At 41.4% G+C, this 15,128-nt stretch overlaps 1 protein-coding gene across 1 annotated transcript in view; it reads right to left on the bottom strand.

The window, feature by feature from the left end:
• Positions 1-8,650, bottom strand: part of ZNF622 (zinc finger protein 622) — a 23,279-nt gene extending 14,629 nt beyond the window's left edge. The window contains exons 1-4 of the mRNA XM_008579648.1: positions 7,903-8,650; positions 6,442-6,687; positions 6,059-6,221; positions 654-766 (exon numbers count right to left, since the gene is read on the bottom strand). Of these exons, the coding sequence (XP_008577870.1) occupies positions 654-766; positions 6,059-6,221; positions 6,442-6,687; positions 7,903-8,524 (1,144 nt within the window). The 5' untranslated portion in view covers positions 8,525-8,650. The remainder of the gene's footprint in view (positions 1-653; positions 767-6,058; positions 6,222-6,441; positions 6,688-7,902) is intronic.
• Positions 8,651-15,128: the final 6,478 nt, after the last annotated feature.

Below are 15,128 nucleotides of genomic sequence, written 5' to 3'. Positions count from 1 at the left end.
GTTGCTCCCGCGCCTCGCTCAGCCAGTGAGCGGGAACCGGTCTGTATGTGGGATCCGAACCCTCGGGCGGGAGCGCCGCCGCACTTCCCAAGCGGCACACTATCCAGTGCGCCACCGGGCCGGCCCAGCTTCCCCCATTCTTATCAGCTAATCACAACAATCCTCTCTTCCCACACAATAAACAACAGTGGATGCTTCTTGTATTCACAGTTATTCTTCATCTTTTCATACCCAAGATAAATTCCCACCATGAGACAGAGGCACGTCCACCTGAGACTACCATTTGGAAATCTGAGAAACATAGGAAAGCGGAATCAGTTCAAAGAATGAGAGTAAGGCCAAGATTAACACGAAAACCCTCAATGGGGGGAGGGGAGAAGATAAGGAACAAAATAGAAAAGGTCTATGTTTAAAAAAAAAAAAAGCCCGATCAGAACTCATAAGAGAAGTGAACAAAAACACTGATCTAATTAAACAAAACATAGGCCAACACAGAGCCAAGCAGTAAGCTTCAGAGTCTACCACATCATGAGAACACAAACATGTACTTTAAGTTTTATGTTCTACTCCTCTCAGTATAGAAGGTAATTGATCGGGACATGACTCTCCCACAATCCCACTGGCATTAAACTATTTTTGACAAGTGCACTTACCAGAAGGCAGAATCAGCTCCATGGTTTCATCATCATATTCCAAGTTCTTTTCTGAAGGCAGCTCCTCAGCCTCATCAGGGTCCTCCCCTTCCTTGTGACCTGGGTAGCTACTCCTGTAACAGCAAAACGGCATTAATAAATAGACAAATATCTCAAACTGAACTAAAAGACATTGTACTGTAAATTGTAAATGTGGCAAACCCACCAGATACCTAAAAAGGGGCAAACGGCTGCAGGGACTGCCAGCTGAAAGGATTTGGGGAAAAAACAACTTGTTAGCATTTTCTCTGTAGTAAAAGTAAGTAAATGACGTATAACAAAATTCTATTTGTTTCTCCCTAGGAAGGTTGCCAAATGAAGAAGAAGAGGAGAAGAACAGAGAGCTGGACATGAAGCTCTAGTCAATTTAACCATTTTAAAACAAGTTCTAGAACAGTGTTGTCCAACAGAACTCAGTGATGATAGAAAAGTTCTATGTCTACGTGTCCAATATGGTAGATCTTGTCACATGGGCTTTCAAGCACTGAACTTTGAAATGCAGGTAGTATGACTAAAGAATCAAATTTTCCAATTTTTTTTTTTTTTCCTTTTTGTCTTTTTTCGTGTCCGGCAACGGATCGCAACCCTCAGTGTCGCGCCCGTACTGGGCAGGGACCGGCAACGGGATCGCAACCCTCGGTGTTGCTCCCACACCTCGCTCAGCCAGTGAGCGGGAACTGGTCTGTATGTGGGATCTGAACCCTCGGCGGGAGCGCCACCACGCTCCCAAGCGGCGCACTGTAGCAGTGCACCACCTGGCCGGCCTCCCCACACCCTCCACGGTTAATCAGATGCCAAGTCCTATCAATTCTATCTGTAGCACATCTTTGAGATCTTCATCCTCCTCTCTAATTCTACTGCCCTGATAGCCTACTACTTCATCAAGGCCCAGGTTATTATTATTTTATTATTATTATTATTATTTTTCCTTTTTGTCTTTTTTCGTGACCGGCAACGGATTGCAACCCTCAGTGTCGCGCCCGTACTGGGCAGGGACCGGCAACGGGATCGCAACCCTCGGTGTTGCTCCCACACCTCGCTCAGCCAGTGAGCGGGAACTGGTCTGTATGTGGGATCTGAACCCTCGGCGGGAGCGCCACCACGCTCCCAAGCGGCGCACTGTAGCAGTGCACCACCTGGCCGGCCCCAAATTTTCCAATTTTTAATTTAACTTTTAATTCGTTTAAATAGCCACATGGGTACACTTAGTAATTACCATATTGGCCAGTGCAGTTTTCAAAGCACGTCTATGTTCCTAGAAATGTTCACAAATTCATATTCACACATACACATGGAAAATAAGTGGAGAAATGCACATTAATATATTAACAGTAAGCCAGACAACTCAACAGAAAAATGGGCAATAGACTTGATCAGACACTTCACAAAAGGTATCCAAATGGCCAATTAATACATAAAAAGTCTCCTGATTACATTAGTCATCATCAGGGAGATGTAAACGAAAATGACTACACACCCACCAAAGTGGCTAAAATGAAAAACTCTCCCTCGCTATATGTGGGAGTATAGGGAACCACTTTGGAAAACAATTTGACAGTATCTTCTAAAATTGAACATATGTATACTCTCTGGCCTAACTCCTAAATATATACACAACAGACAGCATGTGCACATTTGCCAAAAGACACATAATAGAAGAATGTAGCAGATTTATTTGTAAAAGCCCCAAACTGAATAACATTTAAATGTGCATCATCAGTAGACTACATATTGTGGAGCATTCAACAGAATACAACAATGGAACAAATGATCTACTGCCATATCAAATACTACGGATGAGTCTCACAAATGTAAATTTGACCAAGAGAATCCACACCCAAAAGAATATATTCTTTGTGATTCTATTTATATAAAGCACAAAAATACACACAACCAATATATGCTGTTTTAAATGAGAATAGTAGTTACTCCTGAAGACAGGAGGGGTAGTTCCTAGAAGGACACACGAGGGAAACAGTTATTATTTGTGTTCTGTTTCCTGATCTAGGAACAAGTTCTATCTAAAATTTCAGTAGACTTGGAGCTGGGGACTAGACCCCCCAGCCTGCAACCAGGCACACCACCAGAGCCTTGGGGCCCAACCCGGGGGACTGGGGCACGGATCCGGGGACCAGACCCCCCTGCCCACAACCAGGCAAACCACCAGCACCAAGGAGGCATGCCAAAAACATCACATCCATGTGGATGGCCCACCACATTAACCACGGCTGCCATGAAAGTGGCTAGACGTCACAACCACCATGCAGAGGGTCCACCAGCCACTGGAGTGCATCGACACAAGGAGAGTCACCAGCAGAGACCAAAGAAAGAAGAGGACGTCTCTCTCCACAAAGCACATTCCAGAGTGACAGAAGAAGCATTTGCTCTGTGATAATATAGGGGGACCTGAACACACCTCTCAGCATTGGACAGATCATCTAGGCAACAAATCAACAGAGTAACCATTACTCTTTCAGAGGGAGAGAAGAAATCTAGAGTTATCAGTGGTGGGAGGTGTGAGGGAGAGGGGGATAGGGAGATTGGACAAGGGGCATAAAGAGTAAGTACAATTTGTAACAATATACATACTAGTAATATTGATTTGATCAACATATGTCAACCTTGAATCCCAAAATATAAATAATCAATTATGATTCAATATAAATAAATAAATAGAACTAAAAAAGTAATAAAATTTCAATAGACTGAATTATGATATTGTCAGTGTACTATGTGCACTTTTCTGTAAGTTTATTCTTCAATAAAAAGTTTCAAGTCTAAAATAAGTTAACACTAGTTATCTGGGGAAGAAGAGTGGAATTATGGGTAATTTGACATTTTTTTAACCAAGTGAATCCACATAAAGTGCTTATTAAAACAGTGCCTGGCAGGTAGCAATCACCCAATAAATGCTGCCTTTGTGTGTGGAGGCTTTCTATTTCCAAGTTTTCTTTATTAAGCATTATCAACTTTTGCTTTTTTAAGGGAAATAAATTATTTAATATTTATTTTTATAAAGGTTCACACCATTTCTCACTTTTAGGCACCAACAGAAGAAAATTCTGTGTTGCTATTTTATGAAAGGTGGTCAAGGAAGGCCACACAGAGGAGGTGAAATTTATGCCAAGCCCTACAGGAAGTGAGATGGTGAGTCAAGTGAACATATGAGTGAAGGTTACAGGCAATGACAACAACAAGTACAAAGGTCCTCAGAAACACACTGATGGATCAAAGGAATAGCCAGAAATCGAGAGAGCAAGAAACAGAAAGCACAAGAACAGCTGGGCCAGATCACATAGAACTTGTAGGCCATTTTATTGTTGCTTTTACTTTGAGTAAGACAGAAAGCCTTTGGAAGATTCTGAGCAGAGTTTGATTCAGCTTACTGATTTAAAACCATCCCTCTGACTACAGTTTTGAGAACAGAATGTAGTGGGTGGCAAGAATGAAAGTAAGGAGACCAGGCAAGCAGGAGACTACTGCAGCAAGTCAGGTGAAAGATGATAGTGACCTGGACCCGGGTAGTAGCAGGGGATGTAGTGAGGAGTCAGACTCTGAAGATAATCTGAAGGTAGATAAAACAGGATTTGATGAGGGATATAACATAAGCATGGAAGAAAATAGAAGAATAAAAGGGTGACTGCAAGGCTTTTGGCTTAAGTAACTGGAAGGACAGAGTTGCCATTTACTTAGAGAGGAGCAGGTTAGAATGCATAGCAGGAGTTTGATTTTGGACATGTTAAGTTAATGATCCTTTTTGGACATAATGTCGAGGAGGCAGTTGGATATGTAAATCTGGAGCTGAGAAGAACACTATCCTAAAGATATAAATTTGGGAATCACGAGCCTATAGGAGGTATTGACATCTACAAGACTGGATAGGATCCTGAGTATAGCCACAGGAAGCAAGTGTGGACAGACAACGTTACAGACTGAGCACGGTGGCATTCTAAGCCAGCTGCTGGCTGCAGCCTTTTGCTTTGGTACTTGCTTTGACCACTCTGATTACAGCAACAGTGGTCAAAAGTCATAAATACTGCTGTCTGAAAGGAAATTTGAGGGATAAATACTATCCCTTGCCTAGAGGAGGATGCTTTCCACCTCCAGCAGACACTCAATCCATATTCTCCACTGCCACCACTTCTAAAACCCTAGTTATGCCCAGCAATGGCCAGTCCCCAACTGCAAAATGAGAAATCAGAGAGAAAATGCAAAAGGAAGACTTAAAAGACTAAGATGTTTCTGAACACCTGTCTCACTTGGACTATGCATGTCCAGCACAGTAATTACACACACCTGCTTCCCTCCTGTGCTAGTTCACAGGAATTCTGACAATACTAACTAGTTGTCATAGACATACTAACTCACTAACATGCAAGGATACTTCAAAAAGTTCATGGAAAAACAGAACTGAAATATGATACTGTAGTGAATTGAATTATGTCCCCCCAAAACTCACTGAAGCTTGAATTGTGTCCCCCAAGTTTTACATATTAGAAACTTGTCCCGACTGTGACTGTTAGGAGGGTGAAAAATCTTGTTATGGTGATTGAAGGGTGGAGCCTTAAAGAGGTGATTGGACTGTAGGACTATGCAGTACTGAATGGATTAAAAATGATGGTGAGGGGCACAGTTCTGAGGACTTTAAACAAAGAGACAGGAGAGTCTCTCCCTCTTTCTCCCTCTCTCTCTCTCTCTCTCTCTCTCTACTTCCACCACCTTGCAATGTGAGACCCCAGGGTCACTGTCGCCACCACCAGATGGACTTTGAATTTCCCAGCCTCAGAAACTTTAAGCAATAAATTTTGTTTTTCTTTATAAATCACCCAGTTTCAGGTATTTTCTTACAAGCAACGGAAACAAACTAATACAGATGTGAATCTTTCCATGAACTTTTGAAGACCATTTGTACATTTGTTACTCGATGTATAAATTATTAAGATTCCAGTTACGGGTGAACTACTTATGGGACAATTTCACTATCAAATGCCTAGTTCAGCAACCATCTCAACTTCCTTAAGAGACAACTTGTGATTCAGGGACTATCAGGGAACCCAAAACATGAAACCTAATTTCTGCACCTCCGTTCGTGAGGTAACTGGTAAGAATGAACTCCTGACCATTTAACGACAAAAACAAAAACAAGTCAGACAAACTTCAGTTTGAACCTGAGATCTTCTCTTCACTAAATGTGTTAAGCTCTGTTAAAATGTGTTTCTTAACTACAAAATGAGAAAAAATAACCACAAATAGAGGGAATATAATGGTTATTAAGAAAATATTGTACAATGACAGACATATCTAATATCACTTCAGTGCAAATATGATGACCTCACTTCACTTCACATTACAAACAACAGACTTACCTAAAATCATAGAAGTCTGCAAATTCCAAAGCAGCATCACCATCTGTGAAAAGCTTACAGTGGCTTTTGTCATTCATATGTGCCTGTACAGCTTCTGTGGAGTAGAAGGACTTCCCTTTCTCATTGCACCACAGGCAAATCTTCCCAACACCAACTTTCTCTCCTGGAAAAATAAGTTGCAAAAAAAATTTGAAAGAAGCCTTTTGCAGATTAAATCTCATCATTTATTTCCACAATTCAAAAGACAAAACTTCATCAAGTTTTTGATTTTCACAAAATAATCAAGAAATTAAATCAAAGATTCATGAGAAACACAAAACTAATGTTCCCTTGAGACCTGCCCCCCAATAATGTGATATTTCCCAAGGAAAACTTATACTTACCCAAATATTTAATCAGTCCCCTGAGATCTGAAAGATATTCTATATCAGGAATAAAGAAGCTGTGGATTTTAGTCATATGAGACACATTCTTCATGAGGGAACTTGAATGATGGGAACAAAATAAGCAGTCTGTTATAGGGATGGCACCAAAGGGTGGGCTTTCCTCAGCTTCTTCGTCCTCTGCATCATCCATTGCTTCAGTATCCTCACATTCCAATTCTTGATCAGAATCAATATCTTCCCAATCTTCAAGGCAGAATTTTGAAACAAAGTTAACTTAAGAAAAGTGGTAACAGCAATCAAAGATATCAAAGATTTATACGAGACGGTACAACCCTTTATTTGGGAAGACAGGATGCCAATTACGTCCCCTTAGGAAAAACCCTATTTTACGATCTCAATTTTAGCTATTCATTTACCACAGACCAGTCTGTATGCCTAAGAAATTCCTTAATTTTTCTTTTCCAGTACACAGTAGACTTCTTGAAGGACTCTTTTGCTTCTTTCCTATGCCTCACAGCACCTAGCCCAGTGCTGAACACACAGTTAAGTGGTTTCATATCTAGCTGAATATTTTTATAAATTGCTAAAACAATGGCTGTATCTACCATTTCACAGAAGTATTATGGTGTTTGTGTACGTGGTGGTGGGTTTCTATATAAGGTGTTATGGTTGAATGTTTCTCCAAAATTGGTACATTGAAAACTTAATCACCAATGGGACAGTATTAAAAGGTGGGGCCTTTAGGAGATGATTAGGTCATGAGGCCTTTTCCCTTCCGAGAAAACTCCATCTATGGAACAGGCCCTCACCAGACACAGAATCTACCAACCCCTTCATTTTGGACTTCTCAGCCTCTAGAACTGTATTTACGTTGAAATATAAAATATATTTATGTTGTTTATAAATGACCCAGTCTCAGGTATTTGGTTACAGCAACAGAAACTAAAACATAAACACATACGATATCAGTGTTAATAGGATGTGGGATGGGGAAAGGACAGAAAAAATAGCTCAAACAGGCTAGGTAGGTTGCTGGATCATGCTCCACATTTCAGGTTTGCTAGCTGATTTTGAGCGCCTCATTCTGTTTTAATCAAGTAAATTAAGTGCAATACCATCACAATGGGAAACCCTCAAGAGTCACAAATACCAAGATAACATGTTCTCCTGTGCATACCTTGCTTCTAAAACAGAGAAGGCATCAGTTCATTCTACAAGTATCTACTAAGCACCTATTCTTTTCTCCAGGTAAGGTTTCAAGCCCTGAATCTACACCAGTGAACTAAAAAGACAAAATTCCATATGGGGATGGGCATTAAGTGCCCATTAAGGAAGCATTTAAGCCACCTTTACTTCTCGTTTTCATTTAAAAACTGGCGCGCGCACACCCACGAGTATAAATCTGGAAACTGCAGGGGAGTCCGTTCCCTCTTTTTCCCCCTCGGCCAGGGCCATTACCGTCTCCGTCCAGGTCCTCTTCATCCTCACTCTCCTCCTCCTGCTGCTTTGCCAGCTTCCTCGCCTGCTGTTCAAACCACTGGAGCCGGGGCGGTTTCTCGGTGGGCTCTCGGTCGTGACTCACGCGTCCACCAGCAGCCTCGGCCACGGAAGCCCTGGACTCCTCTGTAGGCACGAGGGGCGACTTCTTGGGAGACGTGGACGGCTGAGCCTTGATGGCCTGCTGGATGGCCGTGTTCATGGCATCCTTGTCCACACTGTCCCCGCCCAGCCCTTTCTCCAAGTTCTTCTCATTCATCATCTCCACCTTCCGATTCACGGCCCGCACGGCCTTCTTCTCCAGCTCCACGTGCCGCCGGGACTTCAGGTGGTTGTCGTAGGCATTGAAAGTCGCAAACTTCTTACTGCAGACGGTGCAGTAGGTGGCCGTGCCCTTGCTCTCCTGCTCCGCCACCGCCCGCTGCGCCCGCACTCGCTCCTGGAAGCCTTCGGCGGTGACAGGGGCCATGCTGGCCACTTTTCGCCTCAAGTTGTAGCGGTGCCAGTCCGTCTTGTAGTGGGCCCGTTGCACCTCCGCGTCGTGAAACGCCACACGGCAGGTGATGCAAGTGTACATCGCCATCGTCAGGCGAGAAATGAGGGGCGACCAAGCCAGGAATTTACTGATCAGCGCCCTTGGCCGCACAAGACCCCCAGACCTTAACTCGTCTCAGCGACTACGGGAAGCCACACAGCGCGCTGACTTCCCGAGGCAAACTGAGGAAACTTCCGGCACACACCGGAAGTTATTGACAGCTGGACAGGAAATCCCGCCTCTCGCCCGGTGGCCACGCCCCCCGAGGCGTGGCCCCGGAAGGCGAGGGAAGTTGGTGTCTAGCCGGGTCTTGGATTCGCTCTGTCACCCTGAGGTGGGGCGTAGCGCCCTCCTGCTTGCCTGCCTTCTTGGTTGTGCCCTGCTGTGTGACGCGGCTAAGGCGACGGCTGCGCGAGGAGCGGGGAGTGAGCGCCCGGGAGGCCCCCAAGGGGAGGTCTGGTCGGCGACGCGAGGGTCGGGGCTTCTCTGAGGACCGCGCACTGCGCCCCTGGACCCCAATGAATGTCGCTGGTCGGGCCACCGGAGCCCTCGCTGGGCCGACTGGACTGATTCACAGAGAAACCGGAGTCCAGGTGTTTCTGAGGCGGCCCTACCAGCGAAGGGCACAGGCGAAACTCTTCAATAAAAGATCTGCCCGCTAGGTGCGAACAGCACCGCCATGCCTCTGTCCAGAAATATAATCCAAGCCACATATGTAAATTTTAAATCTAATAGTCGCTCCATTATTTAAAAAGCGAAAGGTAGGGAGGGGAGAAAGGGAGAGGTTGGTTTACGAATACAAAATTACAGCTAGATAGGAAACATGAGTTCTAGTGGTCTGTAGTAGTTCTAGGTTTCTATAATTTACAATAATTTATTGTATGTTTTCAAATGGGTAGAAGAGAGGGGCTCGAATGCTCTCATCACAAAGAAATTATAAAATTTTACGATGGTTAATATGCTAATTACCCTGATTTGATCATCACATATTGGATACATGTATTGAAATATCTCTGTACCCCATAAATATGTATAATAATGTGTCTATTAAAAAATAAACTAAAAAAGTAAAGAAATGGGTGGAATTGCTTTTAATGACATATTTTATTTAACCCAATATATCCAGAATATAACATGTAATCAATCTAAAAGAATGAGATAGTTTACATTCTTTCGCTGGTACTAAATCTTGGAAATCCAGTGTATATTTTACAATTAACAGCGCATCTCAACTTGGACTGGCGCCATTTCAGGTGCTCAGTTGCCTGTGTAGCCTCACATATATTAGACAGCACAGTTCTGTAGAAAACATGAGCTTTAAAGGCTTGGGAGGTCATAGAGTCATTTGCACAGCCTAGCCGAGCCAGAGTCAGCCTTGTCACAGAACTGAACGTTGCATGTTCAGTATCCAAGCTGCCAATAGCACCAAAAGATGATGTAGACGTTTTAAAATATATACATGAGGTCATGCCGCTCTTTTGCTCCAAATCCTCCAGTGCCTTCTCTTGATTCTGAATAAAATTCAAACACCTTACTTTTTATTCTACCAGCTCCTACAGTCCTGCCACTACCCTAACCCCTACCTCTGATCTTCTACCACACCCTTTCTCCATCCTGTTCACCCCACATCAGTCACAATGACACTTTTGAAGTTCTTTTAACAAGGCTAAGCAAGCATCCTTTGTTGGTACTAAGTCTTAGAAATCCTTTACTCTGCTGCTTGGGACATCGTTTTGCTAGCTTGCTCCCTTTACTTTTTAGATCTCCGCCCAAAATGCCTTTATAAGAGAGATTTATCCAAACCCTCTTGTCAAAAATAGTGCATATGCCCAACTCTAATTCCTTACCAGGCATGACTTTTCTCCATAGCACTATGTTAGTTGTCTATTACTCTGTAACAAATTACCCCAAAGTTTGGCATCAAACTTTATCTGAGTTTGTGTAAGTCAGGCATTTGAATGACTTGGATAGGTGGTTCTGACTCAATCTCATGAGGCTGCAGTGAGCATGCAGGCCAAGGCTGAAGTCATCCGAAGATTTGACTATATTTGACTGTAGGTAGAGGATCTCTTTCAAAAATGGCTCATTTATATGGCTGATAGCAAGAGGTTTGGGTTCCTCACCAAAAGGACCTCCCAATAGGTCTGCTTGAGTGTCCTCATAACATAGCAATTGGCTTTTCCTGGAGAGAGCAGAGTAGAGCCAAGATGTCTTTTATGACCTAGTCTTGGAAGTCACACACAGTCATTTCCACAAGGTGCTATTCCTTATGCAAGTCAGTCCTGTTTAATGTGGGAGGTGACTACATAAGGGCATGAATTTGGGGGATAAGGGGATTGTCTTTGGAGACCATTTTGGAAGATTGGCTACCATTAGCATTTGTTGTCACTGTTTACCCAGTTTTAGCACTGGAAGTCTTGCAAACCAGGATAGCTAGTCACACTACATGTTAGTCGTCCGCATCTAGAATATAGGCTGTATGAGAGCAGGCACTCCTTTCATTGCTGTATTAAGCTGTATGAGAGCAAGCACTCCTTTCATTGCTGTATACCCTAAATGCTAGAACAGTGCTGGCACATAGATCGTTCATATTTGTTAAATGGATCTTTTGCAGTTTAAAAGTTAAGTCTGAGTGATTTTTATTCTAGAAAACTTGATTTTGAGATTATCAAAATCTTTAAAAATATCTGAGCCCTCTGGACAGATACTCAGTATAATAAATTAGCTAGTGTTAGTTATCTACTGGAATAAGCAAAACATATATTTTCAAGTTTCCCGAAAAAGTAAAGCAAAAGATAGTTATATAAAGTAAAGGTTTCACTTTTTCCTATTACTTATAATTCTTATGTGGTTCCACCAGTATCTTTTCTTTGGGTCATTATTTCCTCTCTGCCTCCTAATTCATTTTCATGACCCTCCCATTTTGGCATCTTTGGACTCTCCATAGCTTCTTTACTTTAGCTCTTCAAAGGGGCATTGTTACCTCAACCATATTAGTTTACCAATGTACTGCCTTCCAATGTTCTGCAGTCTCCTAGATAGCCTTACTCTTTCTCCGTAGCCTGCCCTACAGAAAATACAGATAATCAGACTAATTTTTCTGTAGTATTTTTCTTATGTCATTTGTTCAAGAATGGCTGTTGGTTGCTCATAACATGAAGTTTAAATTCCTTTGCCTGGCTTTCAGTATCTCCTATAATCTCTCTCCCATGCTACATATCCTTTATAAAGTTCTACTAGTTCTAAATTGATTAAAATACCCTTACCTTCAAGAAGTTTTTATGACCTGTTAGGGATGGTTTAAAAACTACAATGAATACTGGGCCTAGTACAATGAAATGTAAAGGGGCAATGAATATTTACAATAGAGAAATCTCATCCAATTACAGGGATCAGAAACGTTTTCATTAAGGAATTGACATTTCGGATGGTTCCTGAGGAAGGAATGATTGAGGACTTTATCTGAAAGTGGAAAAACGTACATGGAACAGGAAGAAGAAATACTGGGGAGGGGTAAAATAAAGGGCATATTTAGAAAGAGTATTTTAGTCCACTTTGTGTTGCTATAACAGAAATACCTGAGACTGGGTAATTTATAAAGGAAAGAGGTTTATTTGGCTTACAATTCTGAGACAGCTGCATCTGGCCCAGGTCTCAGGGTGCTTCTACTCGTGGCGGAAAAGTGGCAGGCAGCTGGCAGGTACAAGCAGATCACATGGCGAGAGAGAAAGCAAGAGAGAGAGGAGGTGCCAGCGTCTTTTAAACAACAAGCTCTCGCGGGAACTAATAGAGTGAGAACTCACTCATTTATCTCTCCTCACCAAGGGAGAGCATTAATCCACTCATGAGGGATCTGCCCCCATGACTCAATCACTTTCCAACACTGCCACATACGAGATCAAAAGTCCACGTGAGTTTTGGAGGGGACAACACACCCAAACTTCATCAAAGAGTATAAGTCTAGTTTTGGCAAAGCATAGGATACAGGTAAGCAAGGGAAAATAAGACTGGAAAGTGTTAAGGTATCATTAGCTAAAAACTTGAATTCTAGAGTTTGCTGTTTATTCTTCATTTGGTAAACAGGGAGTCAAAAAGTGTTTCCGACTGGTTAGCTCACTGGGTTAGAGCATGGTGCTGATAACACCAAGGGCAAGAATTCAGATCCTTATACTGGCCAGCTGCCAAAAAAAAAAAAAAAAATCCATTTATATGGGCATCAGGAATAGAATTAGGCCATGAGTACATGCAACAGCAGTAGCTGGAACTGATTGGTGAAATACGAGAAAGGATCAGCTCCTTGGTAAATGCAAGTCAACTAAGCAAGCGACTGTTGAGTTAAATTTCTCTGCAGCATATCTACAGCACTATCTTCCTCTTTCTAATCTCTGCTGACAATACTATCAAAAACATTACCAAATTGATCGCTCTACTGAAGAATTTAAACTAAGACCACCCATGACAAAATATTTAATTTGAAAATATTAAAAGAATTCCTTCTGGATACTGTGACATAGCCCTTAAAATGGTTCACTTAACTCTCAAACTACTCACGTTATGGTGCACACTGTGAAAGTGACAGTACACACAGTAATGTGTTTCCTGTTTCAGTCTTAGAAGACCTTGGGATGTTAATCTTTAATAATTACAGAATCTAAAATAAAAACTAATAAGGTTGCCTTCAGTTGATATGCTAATTATAATATTCTCTGTTGACAGCATTACTACTTATCACATTCCTGTATTTTCTGTAGCACCTTGGTTTTTAAAAGGAAAATTTAAAAAGGGTTTGCGTTGGTTGAGGTTAACTTTTGGGGGGTATCAGATATCAAAGAAAAACTAACACATTTATCAAATGGTTTACAATTTCTATAAATTCTGTGTTCATAAAAAATAATTTTACGATTTTCAATCAACAATTGTTTTTGGCTTTCTGGATAGGCAGTCTTCTGTTCTTAACAAGGAATTGGAATGTACAGCAAAGCCTGTTTATCACAGCATTTAAAACAGTATAGATCAACTGGTTTCTGGATTCTTTGAAAAAAGAAAAAATTAATCTAAAATAAAATCAGTATTTCATGTTTAGTGAAGTTCTGTTAAATTATTTAAAGTATTATCATTCTTAATGTATCAGAACACTAAACCAATAAATGATAGTGTAATATATTAGAAAAAGAATAGGCTTGGGATCAGGCTGGCTTTTCCCCTTACTGGCTCTGTGACCTTGGGTTATTTATTTACCCTGTTATTTGCCAAAATGTTCTTAATATCGCTTTATTGTAGAGATGTAAGGATTAAACAGGATCCTAACGGTGTAACTGAGTGTCTTCTATTTCTTAGACCAAGGATTAGCATACTTTTCCTGTTAAGGGCCAGACAGTAAATATGTTATGCTTTGTAGGCCTCTTGTCACTGTCACAAGTATTCAACTTTGCTGTTATAGCATAAAAACAGCCATAGATAATAATAAATAAATGAGCATGGCTGTGTTCTAATAAAACTTTATTTATGGATGTTGAAGTTTTATTTTCATATTTTTTTCATATGTCACAAAATAGTCTTCTGATATTTTTTAACTATTTAAAAATGTAAAAAAAAGTCATTCTTAGCTTATAGTCCATACAAAAACAGGGGGCAACTGGATTTGGCCCATGGGCTATAGTTTGCCTACCCCAACCTTAAGACACTTAATCCTTGCAACACCCTCTGAGGTAGGTGCTTTGTACCTATAGGGAAACAGGTACAGAGTTGTTAGATTTTCTCAGCGTCCCATGCTGAGAACCATTAAAAACAACTAGTATAGAACCTTACCCATGGTCCATGGAGTCAACTGAATTAACAGACATTTTTTGCAACACTTTCCATCCATCTACTTCACAGGCATTTTTTGGACTGAGGCTAATATAGCTCTAGGCCCAAACCTTACAGAGTTTTCTTGTTAGAAGGTACTTATTGATAGCCCTTGTTTTACTGTTTAAAATGATAGTGCTATAGTTGGAATGTTTGTCCCCTCCAAAGCTCATGTTGAAATTTAATTCCTATTGTAACAGTATTAAGAGAGTAATCTGACTATGGTATTTGAGAGGCAGAGCCTTTAAAAGGTGATTGGATCTGAATGGATTAATCTCTGCATGGATTATCAAGGGAGTAGAGTGATGGCTTTATAAAGAGAGGAAAGAGAGCATGTAGGCACACTCTAGACCTCTTGTCATGTGATGCCCTGTGCTGCCACCAGAATCTGTAGAGTTCCCACCAGGAAGAAGGCCATCACCAGATGTAACCCCTCAAGTCTGAACTTCTCAGCCTCCAAAACTGTAAGAAATAAACCTCTTTTCTTTATAAATTACCCTGTTTCAGGTATTCTGTTATAAGGAACAGAGAGCAAACTAATAGAGTGGAACTAATACAGAGGCTTAGTGGAAAAAAATCAGTATCTAGGTTTTATACAGCCTTTTGTCCCCCTAAAAGTGCTTCACTTTTTTCTATTCATTTGCAAAACATCCCTGTGTGAGAATATATGAATTAACTTCTTTATGTTTGGAGACACTGAGGCTGTGACTTGGGGATGTTAGAAGACTTTGAAATTGTGTCTTAGGGCCCTAATATTAACATCAGAACCAGAACCCATATTTCGAACATTCCTTCTCAACATAAA

Source organism: Galeopterus variegatus, unplaced genomic scaffold (assembly GCF_000696425.1).
Source record: "Galeopterus variegatus unplaced genomic scaffold, G_variegatus-3.0.2 Scaffold1935, whole genome shotgun sequence".
In the NCBI taxonomy this organism is placed as follows: domain Eukaryota; kingdom Metazoa; phylum Chordata; class Mammalia; order Dermoptera; family Cynocephalidae; genus Galeopterus; species Galeopterus variegatus.
The sequence above is the reverse complement of the archived record's forward strand: the minus strand, read 5'-3'. Positions and strand labels throughout refer to the sequence as shown.